Source organism: Bos grunniens, chromosome 28, assembly GCF_055505025.1.
Source record: "Bos grunniens cultivar Pamir isolate PY7600 chromosome 28, Bosgru_T2T1.0, whole genome shotgun sequence".
Lineage (NCBI taxonomy): Eukaryota > Metazoa > Chordata > Mammalia > Artiodactyla > Bovidae > Bos > Bos grunniens.
Window position 1 is genome coordinate 26661429 of NC_141192.1, and position 20332 is coordinate 26681760.

General features: G+C 39.7%; 1 protein-coding gene and 1 pseudogene across 37 annotated transcripts in view; one reads left to right on the top strand and one right to left on the bottom strand.

The window, feature by feature from the left end:
- The window catches only part of JMJD1C (jumonji domain containing 1C), a 316832-nt gene that overhangs the window by 27782 nt on the left and 268718 nt on the right, over window positions 1-20332 (top strand). For 10 of the 37 annotated variants that reach the window (XM_086382230.1, XM_086382252.1, XM_086382242.1 and 7 more), the window contains exon 2: window positions 2908-3018. The exons of 16 other annotated variants lie outside the window; for them this stretch is intronic. Coding sequence is in view for 4 of the 21 variants with exons in the window: in XM_086382220.1 (XP_086238346.1) it covers window positions 18930-19097 (168 nt within the window). In the remaining 17 variants the exon portion in view is untranslated. Of the gene's footprint in view, window positions 1-2907; window positions 3019-17544; window positions 19098-20332 lie in introns of those variants that run through there. 11 more of the 37 variants (XM_086382220.1, XM_086382221.1, XM_086382264.1 and 8 more) reach the window with 8 other exon arrangements.
- Window positions 6346-6831, bottom strand: LOC147343047 (large ribosomal subunit protein uL11 pseudogene; annotated as a pseudogene).

A 20332-nucleotide genomic window follows, 5' to 3' on the forward strand; every position in this document is an offset into this window, starting at 1 on the left:
AATTAATAGCACCTCTTAGAGAAGGAAATTGCAACCCACTCCAGTATTCTTGTCTGGAGAATCCCATGGACAGAGGAGCCTGGTAGGCTACAGTCCATGGGGTCGCAAGAATCTGATACGACTTAGCAACTAAACCACCACCACCATACAGTAAAAAGGGCTTCCCTGGTGGCTCAGTTGGTAAAGAATCTGCCTGCAGTGTAGGAGACTCAGGTTCAATCCCTCGGTCAGGAAGATCTCCTGGAAAAGGAAATGGTAGCCCACTCCAGTATTCTTGCCTGGGAATTCCCACGGACAAGGCAGCCTGGCAGGCTACTGTCCATGAGGTCATAAGGAGTCAGACACGACTTAGTGACCAAACCACCGCCACCATACAGTAAAAACAAAGCAACTGCTGGGAAAAAGCACAACTCTTCCTAATATTTATTAAGAACACAAATTTTTCCTTGACAGTGTTCTTGAGGACACTATGTAATGTAGTGTGAAAAGCATTTTAAACCACATCACTTCAAGAAATGAAATCAGTTTTTTATAGCATTCCACAAAATGGCCAGTGGAATCCCATCCATGATTAATTCCAGTGAAATCAGCTTTATGGGGAGCCAATATGATAAATTCTAAGAACCTCACTCCCCAGTAGAATTCATTAGAGATCTTCCCATCTTGATCCTTCCTCCCCTCCATTTCTGTAATGACTTCTTCCTCTAACCTTCTGTTGCAGATTGGTTAGTATAACAGATAAAAGAGAAATTTCCTTATAGCTGTTACTGTTGGCCAAAAGAATTTGACTGAATTCTGTTTTCTATGGTTTGTTTCCAAAATAAGTATTTCTTAAAATGTCAAAATGTCTTAAATGTTTAAAATACCATAGTCATCTATTTCCTTAGAGATTTTGATAATAACCCCCATCTCCCAAGTTTTAGAGTAACTAATGGATTATATGAAGCATCTGCAGGTAGTTCTCCATAAAAACGCTGTTTTGTGTGAAAGCTTCCCCAAGTATTGAGCAGCAGTGAATTGAGATTTTATTTGCTGACAACTCACTGAAATATAGATCCTCTGTGTTATGGATTAAATCTGAACCATTGTGCAGTGAAGCTTGTGTTAAGGTTCACATTCTTTTGTGAAAATTGATGCTTAACAAGAATAGGACATTTCCTCTAGTTCAAGATGAGCCATGGTTAAAGCCAAGATTCTTCAGAAAAGAATTTTAATTACTGGATTGCTTTTCTGTTAGTGTGTGTTGCTTGCTCAGTAGTGTCTAACTCTCTTAATTCCATGGACTGTAGCCTTTTGGACTCTGTCCATGGAATTCTCCAGGCAAGAAAACTGGTGTGGGTAGCTATTCCCTTCTCCAGGGGATCTTCCAGACCCAGGGATTGAACCTGGGTCTCCAGAGAAGCCCACTTTTCTATTGCTGTATAATAAATTGCCACAGCTGCTTAAAATGACAGATACATTATCACCAGTTTCCATGATCAGGAGTCTGGATAAAGTTTAAGCCGAGTTCTCTGCTCAGGGACTGACGAGGCTGCAAATCAGAAGGGTTGACTTGGGCTAAGATATCATTGAGGCTCTGGATGTTCTTCCAAGTCCACGTGTTCATTGGCTGAATTCATTTCCTTCCACCTGTAGAACACAGGTCTGGACCCTCTTTTAAAGGGCTTACCTTATCAGGTAGGCCAACCTGGGAAAAATCTCTCTTTTGATTAAAGCCACCAATTAGGGACCTTAATTACATCTGCAAAGTATTTTCACCTTTGCCATTTACAACAACATAATTGTGGGAGTGATATTCCGTCACCTTTGCTATATTTCATTGGTTAAAAATAAGTTGCGAGTTCTACCCACACTCAGGGGAGAGATGATTGTACACGAACATGAGTCATTGAGGGTCATAGTAGAATTTTGCCTACCAGTATTACACTGTCACCTACAATAAAAAATTTAAGAAGCTTATTTACTATTACGCAGACAATATGAATAGAGCTTGAAGCACAACAGTATAGTCACCCATAATCCTGCCAGCCAATGAGTCAACATGTTTCCCTTTGGCTGTGTGCAGACATTAATTTTATAAGGAACTTATAGAGCAGAGAAATAATTTTCTCTTGCTTTCCATTTAGGAAAAATATTTATTATTTACATAATATTTATTATCTCCCACTTTTAAAGAATGGAATTGTCTTAGGTGACTGTAGTACTGATTGTCTCAGGTTAATCAAGGTACAATTCACAAACAGTGAAAAATCATTGTTCTCTGTGTATAGTTCTAGGAATTTTGGTAAGCACTTGTATATGTGTAACCACCATCACAATAAAGATGAAAAATGTTATCTTGTGCCATTAATAAGACCAGCCTTCCCCCCACATCCTAGACCTTGACAATTACTGGTCTGTTTCCTGTCCCTGTAGTTTTGCATTTTCAAGAATGTTGTATAAATGGACTCCTATACTTCAGAGCCTTTTGGGTTTGGTTGTTTTCCATAAGTATAATGCATCTGGGGTTGTATAGTAAAGGAATAGCATTCCTGAGGCATAATAAAAATACATGTTTTGTCTTTGTCCCTGGTTCCTGGTCTAGAATTCCTAAAAACTCCTGAAATGAACATATTCATAATACGCTTTTTTTAACCATGCCTGACTTTATGCACTCTTGGGCCCCTGATAGCTTCAGGTTGGGGGCTGGTTGTCAGAGTAACCAACAATGTGATTAGAGGTTAGAACTTTGACTTCATCCCTGGACCTCCAAGGATGGGGAGAGGGTTTGGAGTTTGAGTTCAGTTATGAGTGGCCCATGATTTCATTAATCACTTCTACTAGTTAATAGTAGAGCCTACATAAAGACCTTTAAACTGTGCGGTTCAGAAGGCATCAGATTTGAGAAACCTGTTCACTTGCTAATAGGGCGGCAGACTCAGACTGTGGGGACGGAAGCTCCTGTGCTCAGGACCCGCTGGACCTTGTCCTCTGTGCCTTTTTACCTGACTAATTGCTTGTATCCTTTATAATAAACTGGTAAGTAAGTATTGTTTTCTCTGCAATTTTGTGGCCCCTTCTAACAATTTAATGCACCTGAATGGGGGTAGAGTTTATGGGAGCCCCCTTGACCTTGTAGCCAAGCTGAACAGAAATATGGGTAACCTGGGGACCCAAAACTTGGAACTGGCATTTGAAGTGAGGGCTGTCTTGGGAGACTGAGCCGCAAAGCCTGGGGGAGTCTAATGCTGACTTGAGTAGTTAATGTCAGAACTGAAATGAATTCTAGGACACCTAATTGGTCTCTGGGGAGTTGGAGAATTAGTTGGTGTGAGGAAAAAAACTTACAGATTTGATGTCAGAAGTATTTTGAGTAAAAATAGCTCACTTGTACCCAAAGCTGCCTAGGGGTTGACCTTGGCCAGCTCCTGGGAGGTAACCTTTAAGCCCTGGAATGTCCGCTTAATAAGGGTGTCTTTGTTTACTGGGGGGCCTTTGACCACCGTAGGTTGCTTATCCTGACAGTGTGGCTGTGTGTGGTATCAGCTTGACCTGTAGAGGAGCTGGAGACTAAAGTTAGCCGTGCAGATAGTTAGCCCTACCTATGTGTCAGACCTCAGATAAAAATGCTAGACATTGAACCTCAGGTGAACTTACCTGATTGCTTGTATTCATACATATTATTATAAGCTCTTGGGAGAAATAAGCGCTGTGAACCCAACTCCACTGGGTGGGGACAGCTGAAAGCTTGGACTCTGCCTTATGCCCCTCTTGGCTTTAATGATTTTAATTTGTATCCGTTTGCTGTATTAAACTATGACCCTGAGTTAAATGTCTTGTTTGAGTTTTATAACTCTCAGTTCAGTTCAGATCAGTTGCTCGGTCACATCCAACTCTTTGCGACCCCATGGACTACAGCACGCCAGGCCTCCCTGTCCATCACCGACTCCCAGAGTTTACTCAAACTCATCTCCATTGAGTAGGTGATACCATCGAACCATCTCATCCTCTGTCATCCCCTTCTCCTCCCGCTTCAATCTTGCCCAGCATCAGGGTCTTTTCCAGTGAGTCAGTTCTCATCAGGTGGCCATTTTGGCGTATTGGCGTTTCAGCTTTAGCATCAGTCCTTCCAATGAATATTCAGGACTGATTTCCTTTAGGATGGACTGGTTGGATTTCCTTGCAGTCCAAGGGACTCTCAAGAGTCTTCTCCAACACCACAGTTCAAAAGCATCAATTCTTCAGCACTCAGCTTTCTTTATAGTCCAACTCTAATATTCATACATGACCACTGGAAAAAACATAGCTTTCACGAGACGGACCTTTGTTGGCAAAGTAATGTCTCTGCTTTTTAATATTCTGTCTACGTAGGTTGGTCATAACTTTTCTTCCAAGGACCAAGTGTCTTTTAATTTCATGGCTGCAGTCACCATCTGCAGTGATTTTGGAGCCCCCAAAAATAGTCTGTCACTATTTCCACTGTTTCCCCATCTATTTGCCATGAAGTGATGGGACCAGATGCCATGATCTTAATTTTCTGAATGTTGAGGTTAAGCCAGCTTTTTTTCACTCTCCTTTTTCACTTTCATCAAGAGGCTTTGTAGTTCTTCTTTGCTTTCTGCCATAACAGTGGTGTCATCTGCATATCTGAGATTATTCATATCTCTCCCAGCAACCTTGATTCCAGCTTGTGCTTCATCCAGTCCAGCATTTCTCATGATGTACTCTGCATATAAGTTAAATAAGCAGGGTGACAATATATAGCCTTGATGTACTCCTTTCCTGATTTAGAACCAGACTGTTCCATGTCTACTCCTGACTGTTGTTTCTTGACCTGCGTATAGATTTCTCAGGAGGCAGGTCAGGTGGTCTGGTATTCCCATCTCTTGAAGAATTTTCCATGGTTTGTTGTAATCCACAGAGTCAAAGGTTTTGGCGTAGTCAATAAAGCAGAAGCAGATGTTTTTCTGAAACTCTCTTGCTTTTTCGATGATCCAAAGGATGTTGGCAGTTTGATCTTTGATTCTTCGACCTTTTCTAAATCCAGTGTGAACATCTGGAAGTTCACGGTTCACCTACTGTTGAAGCCTGGCTTGGAGAATTTTGAGCATTACTTTCCTAGCCTGTGATATGAGTGAAACTGTGCCATCATTTGAGCATTCTTTGGCATTGCCTTTCTTTGGGATTGGAATGAAAACTGACCTTTTCCAGTCCTGTGGTCACTGCTGAGTTTTCCAAATTTGCTGGCATATTGAGTGCAGCACTTTCACAGCATCATCTTTCAGGATTTGAAATAGCTCAGCTGGATTTCCATCATCTCCACTAGCTTTGTTTGTACTGATGCTTCCTAAAGCGCACTTGATTTCACATTCCAGGATGTCTGACTCTATGTGAGTGGTCACACCATCATTATTATCTGGATCATGAAGATCTTTTTTGTACAGTTCTTCTGTGTATTCTTGCCACCTCTTCTTAATATTTTCTGCTTCTGTTAGATCCATACCATTTCTGTTCTTTATTGTGCCCAGCTTTGCATGAAATGTTCCCTTGGTATCTATTTTTCTTTAAGAGATTGCTAGTCTTTCCCATTCTATTGTTTTCCTCTATTTCTTTGCACTGATCATTGAGGAAGGCTTTCTTAGCTCTCCTTTCTATTCTTTGGAACTCTGCATTCAAATGGGCATATCTTTCCTTTTGTCCTTTGCCTTTCCCTGCTTCCCTGATAGCTCAGCTGGTAAAGAATCCGCCTGCAATAGTGGAGACCTGGGTTCGATCCCTGGGCTGGGACGATCCCCTGGAGAAGGGAAAGGCTACCCACTCCAGTATTCTGGCCTGGAGAATTACATGGACTGTGTAGTCTACAGGGTTGTAAAGAGTCAGACATGACTGAGAGACTTTCACTTCACTCACTCTGTTCTTTTCATAGCTGTTTGTAAGGCCTCCTCAGACAACCGTTTTGCTTTTTTGCATTTCTTTTTCTTGATCACTGCCTCTTGTACAGTGTCACGAACCTCTGTCCATAGTTTTTCAGGCAGTCTATCAGATCTGATCCCTTGAATCTCTTTGTCACTTCCTCAGTATAGTCGTAAGGGATTTGATTTAGGTCATACTTGAGTGGTCTAGTGGCTTTCCCTACTTTCTTCAATTTAAGTCTGAATTTGGCAGTAGGAGTTCATGATCTGAGCCACAGTCAGCTCCTGGTCTTGTTTTTACTGACTGTATAGAGCTTCTCCATCTTTGGCTGTAAAGAATATAATCAGTCTGATTTCAGTATTGACCATCTGGTGATGTCCATGTGCAGAGTCTTCTTTGTTTTTTCTTTTGGTTATCAAATAATCCTTTATTTTTCGGTTTCCTTTGCCATTCTTACCTAACTAGGCACTTCACCGCACCACTGTTGATGTCGTCTATGATGTCATGAGGGTGGCGGCCATCAGCATTGCAGCCTACAGACTGGGAGGTCCCCAGGATCTCTTTAATGGTTCCAGAAAGTTCTCTAGCTAGAGACCCATGCCGCATCTGCCAGGCAGTGTTGAGAATCTCATCAAAAGTGATGTTTCCACTGTGCTTAATGTTTTTCTGCTTCTTTCTGTCTCTTGGTGGTTCCCTGAGGGCTTTGATGATCAGGGCAGAGGCAGAAGGTAACCCCTAAGTCTAGGCCTGTCTGTTCTGAACGGTCAGTTTCACTGTAATCCTCAGACCCTTCCAATCACCAGTTGCCTTGGTGGTGTCATCACCGACCTTTTTTAGAGACAGACCCAGGGGGCCCATCTTGGGGGCCAGGGCAGACGTGGCACTGACTTCCCCACCGGTGCACCTCAGGTAGGTGACTTTGATCTCCTTGGGGTCGAGTTAATTGGTTGTCAAAGGTAAAAAAGTAGTTCAATGGAGAAAGGACATTATTCCTCCCAGCTACTATTGGATGAAAGTTCTAATTGCTCCTCATCTTCCTCAATATTTGGTATTGTCAGTTTTCATTTTCTTTTAATTTTAACCATCTTAATAGATGTGTAATAGTGTGTCATTATAGTTTTTATTTACATTTCCCTAAAACTAGTGATATTGGGTGTCTTCATGTACTTATTTGCCAGTTGTATTATTATTATTTGTATTATTATTATTTGTATATCTTACTTGATAAAGTGTCTCTTCAAATTTTTTGCTCAGTAAGTTTTGTTTTTTAATTAAATTTTGAGAGTTCTCTAAATTTTCTGGATACCAATCATTTATCAGATGTGTGGCTTGTAGATAATTTCCCCTAGTCTATGACCTTAGGAATTTTTTATTTCACTAATGTTTAATTTTGAATCTTATGGATTTTAAGAAATCTTAGCCTAAATCAGTGTGAAAATTGTTTTTTTCTTAAAGATTTTTAGCTTTTCAGATATTTTAGGTTTATAGTTAATTTTGAATTAATTTTATTAATTTTAATATATGGTGTGATGGATGAACTTTTTTTTTTTTTAGTATGAACGTCTAATTATTCTAACCCTGTTTGTTAAAGGGATTGTCCTTTCTCCAAACTACTTTTTTACCTTTGACAACCAATTAACTATGTACATATGAGTCTGTTTTTGGACTCTCCATTTTGTTCAGTTAATTTGTTTACTCTTTTGCTCATGTCATGCTGAGTTTATTAATGGAGTTTTATAGAATAGTCCTGAGGTAAGATACTTTGAATCTTATTTTTTCCTTTCAAAACTGTTTCGAAAAAAAAATTGCTTTGGTGGTTCTAATTCCTTACCTTATTGATTTTACTATCAACTCATTGATTCTCAAAATCAAAATACTTGGTGATATTTTCATTGTGATTACTTTGAATTTACAGATCAACTTGGGGAGAATTGAGTCTTCTAATAAATGTGCATGGTATATCATTTCACTTATTGAGGTCTTCTTTCATTCATCAGTACTTTGTAGTTTTCAGCATGAAGAGGTTGTACCTATTTTATTACATTTATATGCGTTTTAATCTTTTTAGGTGTTATTCTAAATAGTACTGGTAGACAATCATGCCATTTGCAAACAGAGGCAGTCTTATTTCTTCCCTTTCAATCTGTATGCCTTTTATTTCTTTTTTTCTTGTCTTATTGTACTTTCTAGGTCTTTAAGTATGTTGTATTAAATAGGAGTGGTGACAGCAGATTTCCTTTCCTTTTTCTGACTCTTTGGAAGAAACCAGGTAGTCTTTTACTCTTAAATATGATGTTAGCAATAATTTTATAGTAGATGCATTTTATCAGGTTGTGTAAGTACCCTTCTACCTCTGATTGGCTGAGAAGTTTTTCAGGAAGGAGAGTTGGGTTTTCTCAAATGCATGTTTTTTGCATTTGTTGATGCTATCATATTTTTCTTCTTTAGTCTGTTGACTGGTGAATTATGCTGATTGATCTTCTAATGCTGAGTCAAGTTGCATTCTTGGGATAAACCTGTATTTATCTCTGGTTGTGGTGTGTTATCCTTTTTATTAGTTACTGAATTTGATTAGCTAATATTTTGTTGAGGATTTTTGCATATATGAGGGATAGTGAGTTTTCTTTTCTTGTAATTTCTTTGTCAGATTTTGGTTTGCAGGACCTTATGTTCATAAAATGAATTTGAAACTTTCCCTCCTATTTGTGTAGATTTTTTTCTCCCACTCTTTTTTTTTAATTCCTGGTTAGTTTTAACATTGGTAATTTCTTGTGACCCATCTTCAAGGTTATTGATTCTTTTCTCAGCTCTGTTAAGTCTGAACCTACCAAAGACTTTAAAATTATTTTTAGTGCAGTTCTTGTTTTGAGCATTTCAGTTTGACTCTTAGCATTTCTGTTCAACTCTTGTACTTTCTGTCTCTGACTTGCCATCTATTATGCATATTGTTTTTCTGCTCCATTTGAGCCTTTGTCATTATTCATAATTATTTTTAATTACTTGGCTGATAGTTCCAACATATGACTTACATGATTTGCTTGCTCTTCAGATTTTGTGTAATGTGGAATTTTTTTCGAAGGAGGGTAAGAAATTACTTTATTTAAAGGAATAGTACAAATGAAAGAACTTGGATGGATGGATTTGTATAAATTATAAAAAAGGTAATGATAACCCAGCATGCATGCATTACCTTGGTGACCAAGGAAACCACCCCCATGGCTAGGCCTACACTTTTTGAACAAATGCCGGCTATCATTTGCATGATGATAGAGACTGAAGTATATAGTATTTATGCCAAGAAGTAGGCAAGACTCTTGTTCTGTTACATTGTTAGTATGGGGAGTTGAATCAGTCTTGTCTGAAGTTGATGATTTATGGGGTTTTTTTGTTGCTTTGGTTACCTTCAGTGTATTGTCAACTGTAAATACTTTTGTCATCACTTCATCCTTAAGGTGAGAGTTGATTTGCTGAAAAGTTTAACTCAATGTTTTACTCCACCTTCATCCTTAAGCCTTACTGCTACATCTGAGAGTCAGAGAGGTGTTCTCTGTACTCTTCGGTTCCTCTCTTTAGTAGAGTGGTGGTTCCTCTCTGTTATTACGTGTGCCTGGGAGCTTGTTTGCCTTGTGGTAGACTTGAGGCCCTGGGAACTATTCAGCCTTGTGGTGGTGGGCAACAGAACTTATTTTTCATCCTAGACCAATGTTAGTTTTAGACAGGCTCTGTGTTTTTCTCTTCTCAGTAATCCTGCTTTTCCCCTGAGTTGTTTGGGGCCAGGATGATTTTCTTTCCTTCCCTCAGGGGTAGATGCAACCTTCTAATTTGAGGGAATTATAAAAGTTTGAATCATAAAAACACCAGAAGAAAGTACTGAAGAATGCTTACGTATTTTCTGAGGATGGCTTAAGGTTGAAACAAAGATTTTGGCTTATTTGTATAAACATTTTGAACTAGTGAATATCAAAAAGTGCAAGTGGGGAAAGAAAGATCCATGCACATTTAGCTGTAAAAGTAAATGAAACTTTTACATTTGTAAAAGTAAATGATTTTCAGATAATTTTTGTAATTAGAATAATTGAAAAATGGATTTTTAGCTATTATAAACAAAGAAGAATATAAAGGCATGCAAAGTAAAGTTTTCTTTGTATATATATTTTATATTTTTTCAAATATAAAGGTTATTTGTAATGCAGAATGTCTCAAAAATTTCTCCATTTGAAGTTAGTTCTGCTAGATTATTTTAATATGATAGTTTTAAGGGCAAATTTGGAGAGAAGAGGAAGCATTTCTACAAGGGTTTAAAACTGTTTATTTGGGAAATTCTTTAGTCTGTATTATTAGTTTGCATGTATTAATGATTAATATGTGTGTCTTCTGTGAGATCTTTGAGAGAGAAACTTTCAGGCTAAACACATTTGTTTTCCTAAGCAAGATTATTGCATTCTCTCAATCCTTTAAGGGCTTCCCAGATTGCACTAGTGGTAAAGAACCCATCTGCCAATGCAGAAAACAAAAGAGACGCACGTTCAGTCCCTGGGTTGGGAAGATCTCTTGGAGAACAAAATGGCAACCCATTCCAGTATTCTTGGCTGGAGAATCACACGGACAGAGGAGCCTGGCAGGCTACAGTCGATAGGGTTGCAAAGAGTCAGACGTGACTGAAGCAACTTAGCACATTGGTCCTTTAATATTTGTCAGTTCTGAACCTACCATGTATCAGGAGAGTGTACTTGGCTGCTTACTGGATTATTCAGAAGCCTTAGAAGCAAATTCTTAGAAACTTAGTTGATGATGTTAGCCTCTCCTTTTTCTGTACAGTTCCTAGAAAAGCAGAGGGGTTTGCCCCAAGTAGTTAGCAATAGTACAGTAGTTAGCAATAGTAGTAACATAGACTCCTGGGCATTTGCTCCTTCATTACACTACATATGTGACTGCTTCCCTGGTGGCTCAGTGGCAACGAATCCACCTGCCAATGCAGGAGATGCGGGAGACATGGGTTCAATCCCTGGCTCGAGAAAATCCCCTGGAGTAGGAAATGGCAGCCCACTGCAGTATTCTTGCCTGGAAAATCCCATGGACAGAGGACCCTGGCGGGTTACAGTCCATGGTGTCACAAAGAGTCTGACACAACTGAGCACACATGTGTGTGACTAGTAATTTCGTATTTGTACATTTGATGCGCAAAATATCCATTTGTAAATGGCTCTGTGGCATGGGGATTAACCAGTTTTAACCTTAGTGTTTGCATACTTTGTGAAAAGTTGGTTAGCTTTCTGAATATTTCTTTTGGCCATTTAATCATCGGTAATATCAAAATGTGCCCTGGAGTAGCAGAATGTTTTGGGGATGTTGATTTGAATTTTAAGTCTGTAGTTAAAGTTTTTTTGAGGTCTCTTTTTTATGTGTGTCAGTTGTGATTTATAAAGAAAATGATCTAGGGGCCCCCAAATACTGAGCTTCTGTGAACATCGGCCTTAGAATTGGAGCACTATTTTATACACTGTTTAATTGAATAAGTAAATTATTTGTAATAGTGAAGCGCACATGGAGGGAGAAGACAATGCTTTCCTTTATATAGAGTAATTTATTTTTATCGCATGTTTATGTTATGTAGCATTACATATAAATCCCATTATATGTAGTCATGTGGCTTTTTCTAGAATATGCCAAAGAAAGAAATGACTACAAATTTCCCATATTTACTGCTAGGCCTTGTTTGTTTTGGTTTTGTTTCTTTGAAGCCAAATGCCATTAATTTAAGAAATGTGCCTCAAAACTGTGTGTTCTTGATCATAAACTTTCATCTGGGAAGGAACATCAGTGGAATATAGTTAGCATGCTGAGATTTTGAGTCATTATTACTTTTTAGCTTAGGTTTTACTTTGAGTTTTCCTCATTTATAGCTTCAAATCCAAGTGTAGACAGTTTTACGTAACTAAGCTTCATGGATGTGAACAGCCATTCTTTGGGACTTTCATTTCGCTACTGCTTACTTGTGGCGTAGTGAAGGCTTGTGAGGACAGATACATAACCCTTTAGGAATGTAACCTGCTAAGAAGCTAGTGTCAAGTTGAAGACGCAGAGTACAAACTGCCGTCTAGCATATTTAATGGTAGTTAATAGTGGACACATTTATAAGAGGGGTGATGAACACACAAAACAGTGCTGTGGGATACCCTGGGAGGACTTGCTGTGTGCTCAGTGGCAGCTTTTCATTTATTTTTTTCTTATAGTTCCTCACTCAGCAGATTAGGATATTTTCAGTGCTATTATGTTCATTCTTTCTAAATTAAAAATTATCATTAAAAATCAGATTTAGTCTTATTTTTAATAGAAAAATACTGAAAAGAAGTGGTAGGTCCTGTGCATCCAGAATATAAATTAGAAACTAACAAATGTGGAGGCCCAGTAGAGATTTGTTTTCTCCTTCTTTCGTATCTTCTTACCTTCATTTCTTCTCTCTCCCTCTTGTTCCTTCCACATAGCATCAAGAAGACAAAGTTATATTGGTATGTTCTTAGCATCAAGAGGACAAAGTTATATCGATATGTTGGCTCTGTCAAAGACATTATTTGAGACTGTTCTCTTTGGAATACTAAGAATAGGCTGGTGTTTTGCATATATATTGCTTATAGGATCATTTTGGGATTTGCATTAAATTGGTACTTTAGTAACAGTGTGAGCTTTTCGGGTGGATTCTAACTCTTTTCTCTGTGTCTCTTCTTTAGAAATTATCCCTAGGAACCACCTTGCTTTTCTGGTGAAGCTCAAGTTTTAGGAAGGCTTTGCATTGTACCTCCATGATGAAATGAGATAATGTATGTAAGACATTGTTAGAAAGGTGATGAATAACCCTATAGAAAAAACATGAACTCTTATTTATGAATATGGCCCTCAATTTAGAGACTGTAAGTTCTCTTAGATGGGTTGGATTTATTAATAGAAAAAGGTATATAGTGTATATATATATATATATATTTTTTTTTTTGCTATTCGTTAATTCAGTAACATGTAATGAGCATTTAATATGCACAAGTCTTGGATGCTGGGAGTATTGTTATGAACAAGATAAATTGTCCTTGCTTTTATGGAACTTATGGTTTGCCAGGGGAGACAAACATAAAACAACCATTTACACAATAAATGTTATATATACAGTTGTGATGAGTGCTAAGACAAATGGGAAAAGTTTTGAAAATCCATATTCGGTGGTTTGATAATCTTGGGATCAGATGGCTTCCTTGAGGAAGTGACATTTGAGTTACTTTATTATTATTGTAATTGTGATTGAAGAATTCAGTTTAAATAAGTGCTTAAGGAAATACTGAAATAAGCAGTTTGGGGCATTTTTGGTGGTTCAGTAGTTAAGACTCTGCTTCCAGTGCAGAAGGCATGGGTTTCCATCCCTGGTCAGGGAACTAAGCTCCAGCATGTTGCATGATATGGCAAAAAAAAAAAAAATTAAGATTTACTAATAAACATGCTAACATAATTTTTTTAACATAAATTTATGTTCGATTCTGTTCTTGGTATTCCATTTGCAGAATTCACTTGAAATTGTTGACTTTCTTCATTGGCTTCCACAGTTCTATACTTGTATGAGTCTAAGACTTCATAACTCACTCCAGTCTTAACATTTGACAATAACTAAAAAATTCCAAGTAATAATGGATTTGAAATTTTTTGTTAAAATGCACTAAACTTACCTTGTATGCCATTCCAGTAATACTTCCTTAAATATTAAACCAACCAAGGCATTTCTATTGTACATCTTTCTTAGACTGAACTTCTTAAAGGATAGAAGCCCTATCTCCAGAACCTTGCAGGATGTGAGACACATAATAAGTGTAAAATAAGCAAATCTATTATGGATAATCTGGGTTAAATAAGGATGAAATAGTTTGGTAACTGACTTTCCTGTTTCTTTTAACTTACTGTTTAGCATAATACAGGGGCTTGAACTTAACAAAGTCTGGTTTTGAACACCAGTTCCTTAATGTGTAATCTTAGGCAAATAAAGTTCTGTAAACCACATCTTCTTCATCTTAAAATCATTGGACTTCCCTAGTGGTCCAGTGGTTAAGATTCCGTACTTTCACCGCTGGTAGCTGGGGAACTAATATCCCATATGCCTTGAGGTGAGGCTAAAAAAAAAAAAATGAGCTGAAAAATAAAATGAGATTTCTTGTATAAAGTGCTTGGCACAGTGTCTAACATATCATAACTGTTCCAAAAATGGTGGCTAATATTATTACAAGATACAGATTTTCTTCCTCTTACAATGGGGTAACTTCTAGATGAACCCATCAGAAGTTGAAAATATCCTAAGTTGAAGATGCATTTAAAATACCTGATGTACTGAACATCCTAGCTTAAGTTTACCTACATTCAACATGCTTAGAATACTTTCATAAGCCTGGGCAAAGTCATCTAACACATAGCATATTTTATAATAAGGTGTTGCATATCTCATGTAATTTATTGAATCCTGTACTGAAAGTGGAAAGCAGAATGGTTGTATGAGTATAGAAAGGTTTTAAATGTATATTACCTGTTAACCTTTGTGTTTCTTGCCTGGCTTGGCTAGAAGCTGCAGCTTCCTGCCAAGGCCCAGCATCAGGAGGGAGTATTGTACTGCTCTTAGCCTGGGAAAAGATTAAAATTCAGAATTCAAAATAAGATTTCTACTGAATACATATTGTTTTCACACTGTCCTAAAGTTAAAAAATCTTAGGTCGAACCATTCTTGAGTTGAGGACCATCTGTGTATGCACTGAACTTTTTTATCTGTTTTACCTATGATGTTTAAAACAGACACATGTAGTGACCCAGGATACTGGTATATGTTAGAGCAGCTAATTGGCCCTTTCTATAATTAAACTGAGTCAAAAAGTAAGAAGTTAATAACTAGTTGGCTGTTTTAAAATGGAACTTGATGAACTATTAATTATTGATAAGTGGGTAATTGTGGTCCATATTGTAATGAAGCCATTATCTTCCTTTATAAGTCAGTTTTTTAAAAATAATAAACCAGGAAATTTTTGTGGCTTTTTAAAAAACCAAATAATCCTACAATGCATTTGGATGTAGGAAATTTGCCTGAATTGATACATATGTGTGTATGGATATATTACAAACATATTTGGATTTTGGAATGGAAAGAGTAGAAGCTGTAGTCTATATTTCTAAATTTTCAGCTTCTGTAAACTTATTTTAAATACTTCTCTGTCACTGTCTTTGACTATATAATGAAGTTCAGTTCAGTTCAGTCACTCAGTCGTGTCCCACTCTTTGTGACCCCATGAACCACAGCACGCCAGGCCTCCCTGTCCATCACCAATTCCCGGAGTCCACCCAAATCGATGTCCATTGAGTTGGTGATGCCATCCGACCATCTCATCCTCTGTCGTCCCCTTCTCCTTCTGCCCTCAATCTTTGCCAGCATCAGGGTCTTTTCAACTGAGTCAGCTCTTCATATCAGGTGGCCAAAGTATTGGAGTTTCAGCTTCAACATCAGTCCTTCCAAAGAACACCCAGGATTGATATAATGAAGTACTATAACTTATAATTTTAGTACTATTAATATAACTCTTTACATTTACCAATATTGACATTTTCTGACTATCTTTATGAAAGTAAAGGATGTAAGGGCATTTAATTGAACAAATAAATATTTTTATTCCATGTTACACTTTATAAACTTTTGATTATGTTTACACTTATGATTTGCTGGCAAAAATAATGTAAATACAGTTGAATTTCTTTTTAACAACTTGGGTGTTAGGGATGCTGACCCTCAGTACAGTAGAAGATCTGGAGTATTTTGCATTTGGCCCTTGGTGTCAGAGGTTCTGCATTTGTGGATTCAACTGGGTGGTGTAGTACTATAGTACTTACTGAAAAAACCTGTGTGTAAGTCACTCCACAGTTCAGTTTTATTTTGTTCAAGGGTCAGCGGTACTGCCCGAAACAAAGCAAAAGATGCCAGCAACAACAAAATCCATTAAGGCCTTTTTATTTTACATTTAAAAAAATGAATTTCAAGTTTTTCCATAAGCAAAATATCCACAAATTAGTGGTTTATTGTTTTTGTTGTTGTTAAACCCTAGGTACTAATTGTACTCAGACGATTCATAGACTAGTATCTGGAATATGGTTGTAAGTACATAAGATGTTTGGATTGAAAATGTTAATGAAGATATATTATATGACCATCTGAAAAATTTTGTTTCTGCATTTGAAACATTTTGACTTGGATTTGCATGCTTTTCAGAACACTTAAAAGGACAGCATTCTACATGTCTAGGGGGTTCCTCTGAGAAGGCAATGGCACCCTACTCCAGTACTCTTGCCTGGACAATCCCATGAATGGAGGAGCCTGGTAGGCTGCGGTCCATGGGGTCGCTAAGAGTCGGACAGGCCTGAGCGACTTCACTTTCACGCATTGGAGAAGGAAATGGCAACCCATTCCAATATTTTTGCCTGGAGAATCCCAGGGACGCGGGAGCCTGGTGGGCTGCCGTCTATGGGGTTGCACAGAGTCGGACAGGACTGAAATGACTTAGCAGCAGCAGCAGCAGCAGCAGGGGGTTCCTAGGGGTCCATTTACAGGAGTTTGCCTGCAGAATTAAAGTCAGCTGGCACCTTTATGTAAGGTAACCTGACAATCTCTCCTTCTAAAAGTGAGTGATATTTATGTGATAATAGTGTTATTTGCAGCTTTTCTCAAACGACTTTATTTATATTTTCTCACTTGCTCCTAGAATATCACTGAGATTAGGAAGCAGGCAGTTTCAGTTAAGCATCTGTGTCATGCCAAAGATCACAAAGCAAGTCATTGATAATTTGGTATCTGAATGTCAATCTTCTTCTTTTTTCCCCTCTTTCCACATGTTAGATTATTTTCACCAGGTTATTTTACTGGATCCTTAATCCAATTTGAGATTTTAGAAATCTTAGCCTGTAAGGTGATTTGCTAAGTAATATACAGTAGGTACTGAAAGAGTGGACTTGGAAGTTAAAGATTGCATAATAAAATTAAATTTTTCTCTCATCTTGCAAGTATGCATTTCTAGACATGGTTTTCCTTTGTATATTTATTACAGTTCTACATTTGGCCTTTAGATTAGCAGAATTAGACCATGATGATTAAAATCTGGAAAGAACTTTTCCTTTAATTTAGGGTTTCAACCTATTAACAGGGGCCATGTATTTTCCATTTCAAAAACAGCTTAGGTGTTGTAAGAAAGTGGATAAAAGCCTTACGTCTATTTAAAATATTCAGATTTCTAAATTCCTTTATTTTTTTTAATTTAATTTTTTAACTTTACAATATTGTATTGGTTTTGCCATATATCGAAATGAATCCGCCACAGGTAACGTAACTTTTCGTGGAGGTTTAGAAAAATCTTTAAGAAACTGAAATTTAGAATAGATTTTTATTGTGCTAGAATAATTTTGGGAGCTGATGTAATCATTAGTGGCCCTGGAAATAAAACCCACAACTGGAATTTTAAAAATTATCTTTAATAAAAGTATGTCAGATTTCTCACTGACATCGGTATGGATGCTTGATTTAGAACTCAACGGTGAGATCAAAGGAGTTAATTGTTCCAAGTGGGAGATGTGTGCTGGATGGGTTACAGCGTCCTGTTGTGATTGGACGGGAAGTATACATAATTTATTTTCCTGAACTATGATTGGCTAAAACCCTTTTCTTTCCACGATATTTTTCTAACAACTTTGAATCCGGGGCCTTTCCAAACCGTTTTTATTGTCAGACCAACGAGTTTGGGGTATGTACTAGTATTGAAAGTACTCAAATATATGGAGAAACTGTTCTTGAATTTTAAGAATGTTGACAAAAGCCCTCAACCGAGTGTTTGGCTTTCTTAAAACAAAGCAGTAGCGAGGTGTAAATCTCTGAATAGCCCAAACCGGTATTGAGTGTTAGGGCTTCCCTTGTGGCTCAGCTGGTAAAGAATCCGCCTGCAATGTGGGAAACCTGGGTTCGATCCTTGGGTTGGGAAGATCTTGTGGAGAAGGGAGAGGCTACCCATTCCAGGATTCTGGCCTGGAGAATTCCATTGTATAGCCCATAGGGTCGCAGAGTTGGACACCATTGAACGTGTAGTGAGTGTCGCCCCAAACAGGAAATATGAAAGGATGACAGTGTTTTCTTCATTTTCATTTAAAGACGTGTACTTTGTTTCTGCACTGACTGAGTTCTGTGGGCTTAGTTTTCAGTTGAAAAGTGTTGCTCTGCGTTGCTGCTGGGACTGCGGGACTGCTAATTCAGGCAGAATTCGGGCTAACTCAGACTGCAGGGCGCCATTTGTTCTGGGGGGGAAAAATCACTCTGGAGATGCGGCTGTTAATCTGGAGTTTGTTTTGCGACCCAGAGTGGAACCAGCACACTTCACTTTCACCTCACTCAATCCCCCACCCCAACCCCCCACTTCTCAGGGAGCGACGAGTAGAGAGTTGGACCCCAAACACTACATTTCTGAAGGACTACATTCCCTTCTCCCGCCCCTCCTTTTTTTTAAAAAAAATCCAGTCTGGTCCCGCAGCCGCCGCGTCGGGCACTACTTTCCGTCTGCGGTGGTTCCTCCGACCCTCTCCCGCGGCTCCCTCCCCCAGCCCGCGCCGGCGGAAGGAGACGCGCGGCGCGCTCGCAACTACGCTAGTGGATGGGGAGGCGGAGTAGTACTGGCCGCGGCGCGGTGGCGGCAGCGGCCGGAGCTGCATCGGGGTCTCAGACGGCGTGTGGAAATTTGTTAATTTCTTTCTTTCATTTGTGGAACCGTAGCTAGAGGCTGCAGGTCGGAGAGTCCAGGGCAGTGTTGAGGACTGAGTGACTGAGGTCGCTGTGCCCTTCTGGGCAGAGCGTCCGGTGCGCCCCCGAGTCTGCGCTCGCTCGCGGGGCCGCCGCCTTTCCCGGGTCCGCTGTCTTCAGCATGGACAGCCGGTAGGAGCGGAGTTTCGTTGATTCCCTGGCAGCCGAGGAGGCGACGGCTGCTTTGGCAGTGACGGCTATGGCGGTGGAGACGCGGCCGGAGCTGGTGGGGAAGCGGTTCCTTTGCCTGGCGCTCGGCGAAGAGGCGCGGCTGGAGCGCGGGGAGAGCGGACGCTGCTGGCGGGGTTGGCGAGCGGGGGTTATCCGAGCGGTGTCACACAGGGACAGCCGCAATCCCGACCTGGCGGTAAGAGCGCGAACACCCCTCAGTCTCCAGCCCCCGGCCGCACCCCCACTCGTGGTCCCGCCGCCGCACAGTGTGGGGTTACTTCTGGCACCTGGTTCAGCCGGGCCAACTGGCGGTCACGCCCCTCTCCTGCGCTCTTGGGCGGGTTTGCCCACATACCCTGCCGGGGTCGCTACCTCCCCACGAGTAGCTTCTTCCGTGGAGGCGGTGATCAGGCTGGACTTACCGGCGCCCGCCAGGGCCGTTCGGCCACTGTCCGGGTGGGGTTCGGCCGCGGCTTCCCGTGCGGTACCCCGGCGGCCGCGGAGACCTCACGGAAAGGCGGGGCTGCGAGCCCGGCGCCGCGCGTGCAGGTGGGGGTGGGGGCGGGTCGCTCGTGGCGGTGAGGGGCCAGCTTCACCATCGTCTGTTTGCAAAACTCTTAATAGTGCAAAGGGTTTGGAGATTTAAAACTTGAAGGGGAGGGAGGAAAGAAAAGAGGTATTTGGTTTTACAGCCTGTCTTGAGATTCGTACGTATTTTCGAGGCAAAGGCCTTGGCAGTGGCAGGTGTCCTGATTAAACCTTTTTTATACAGTAGATGCTTGGTTTTCTAATCGGAAACGAAGAAAGTGGAAAATTTCGATTTGGATGGTCGTGGAAATTAATATCTCCCTCCCTCCCTCCCTTCTTTCCTTGGGATTTTTTTCCCCCATAGTTTTTGTTGTTGTTAGAAGGGAATAGTTCTTTAAAGTCATCCGTTCCTGGGTTTTATATGACTTTAAGTGAAACGAGATATTGTAAATTAAAACGTGTAACACCCCGCGAAACCTTAAAGTGGCTTTTTCTTTGCTTGCTTTTCCTTACATGTGACACTGCCAATAGTTTCTTTCAGTAGTGTAGGAATGTGCAAGATTCTGTGACGGGATACGCTGTTAGTGTTCCAGTAACATTTTCACTAGGGGACGGGTTGGAGTTAAGGAGCCAAGTACAGGCAGGACATTGATAGGTTTTGAAAGATTGATTTATGAATACATAATCCAGAATTTATTGGTAATACCCTGGGGTATTTTTCACTAAATATTTAAAATTGGGGAACTTTTATCTTTTTGTTATGTGCAGGTTTACAATTCCGAAATTTCTTTAGTATCTATACGTGTACATACCTAATATTTTTGTTGGAGGTTTTGAGTCTGTTTTCCTTAAGCCCAGTTTCATGAATGTAGTCAGTGATATGGTTTCTTGCTGCCTGTATTA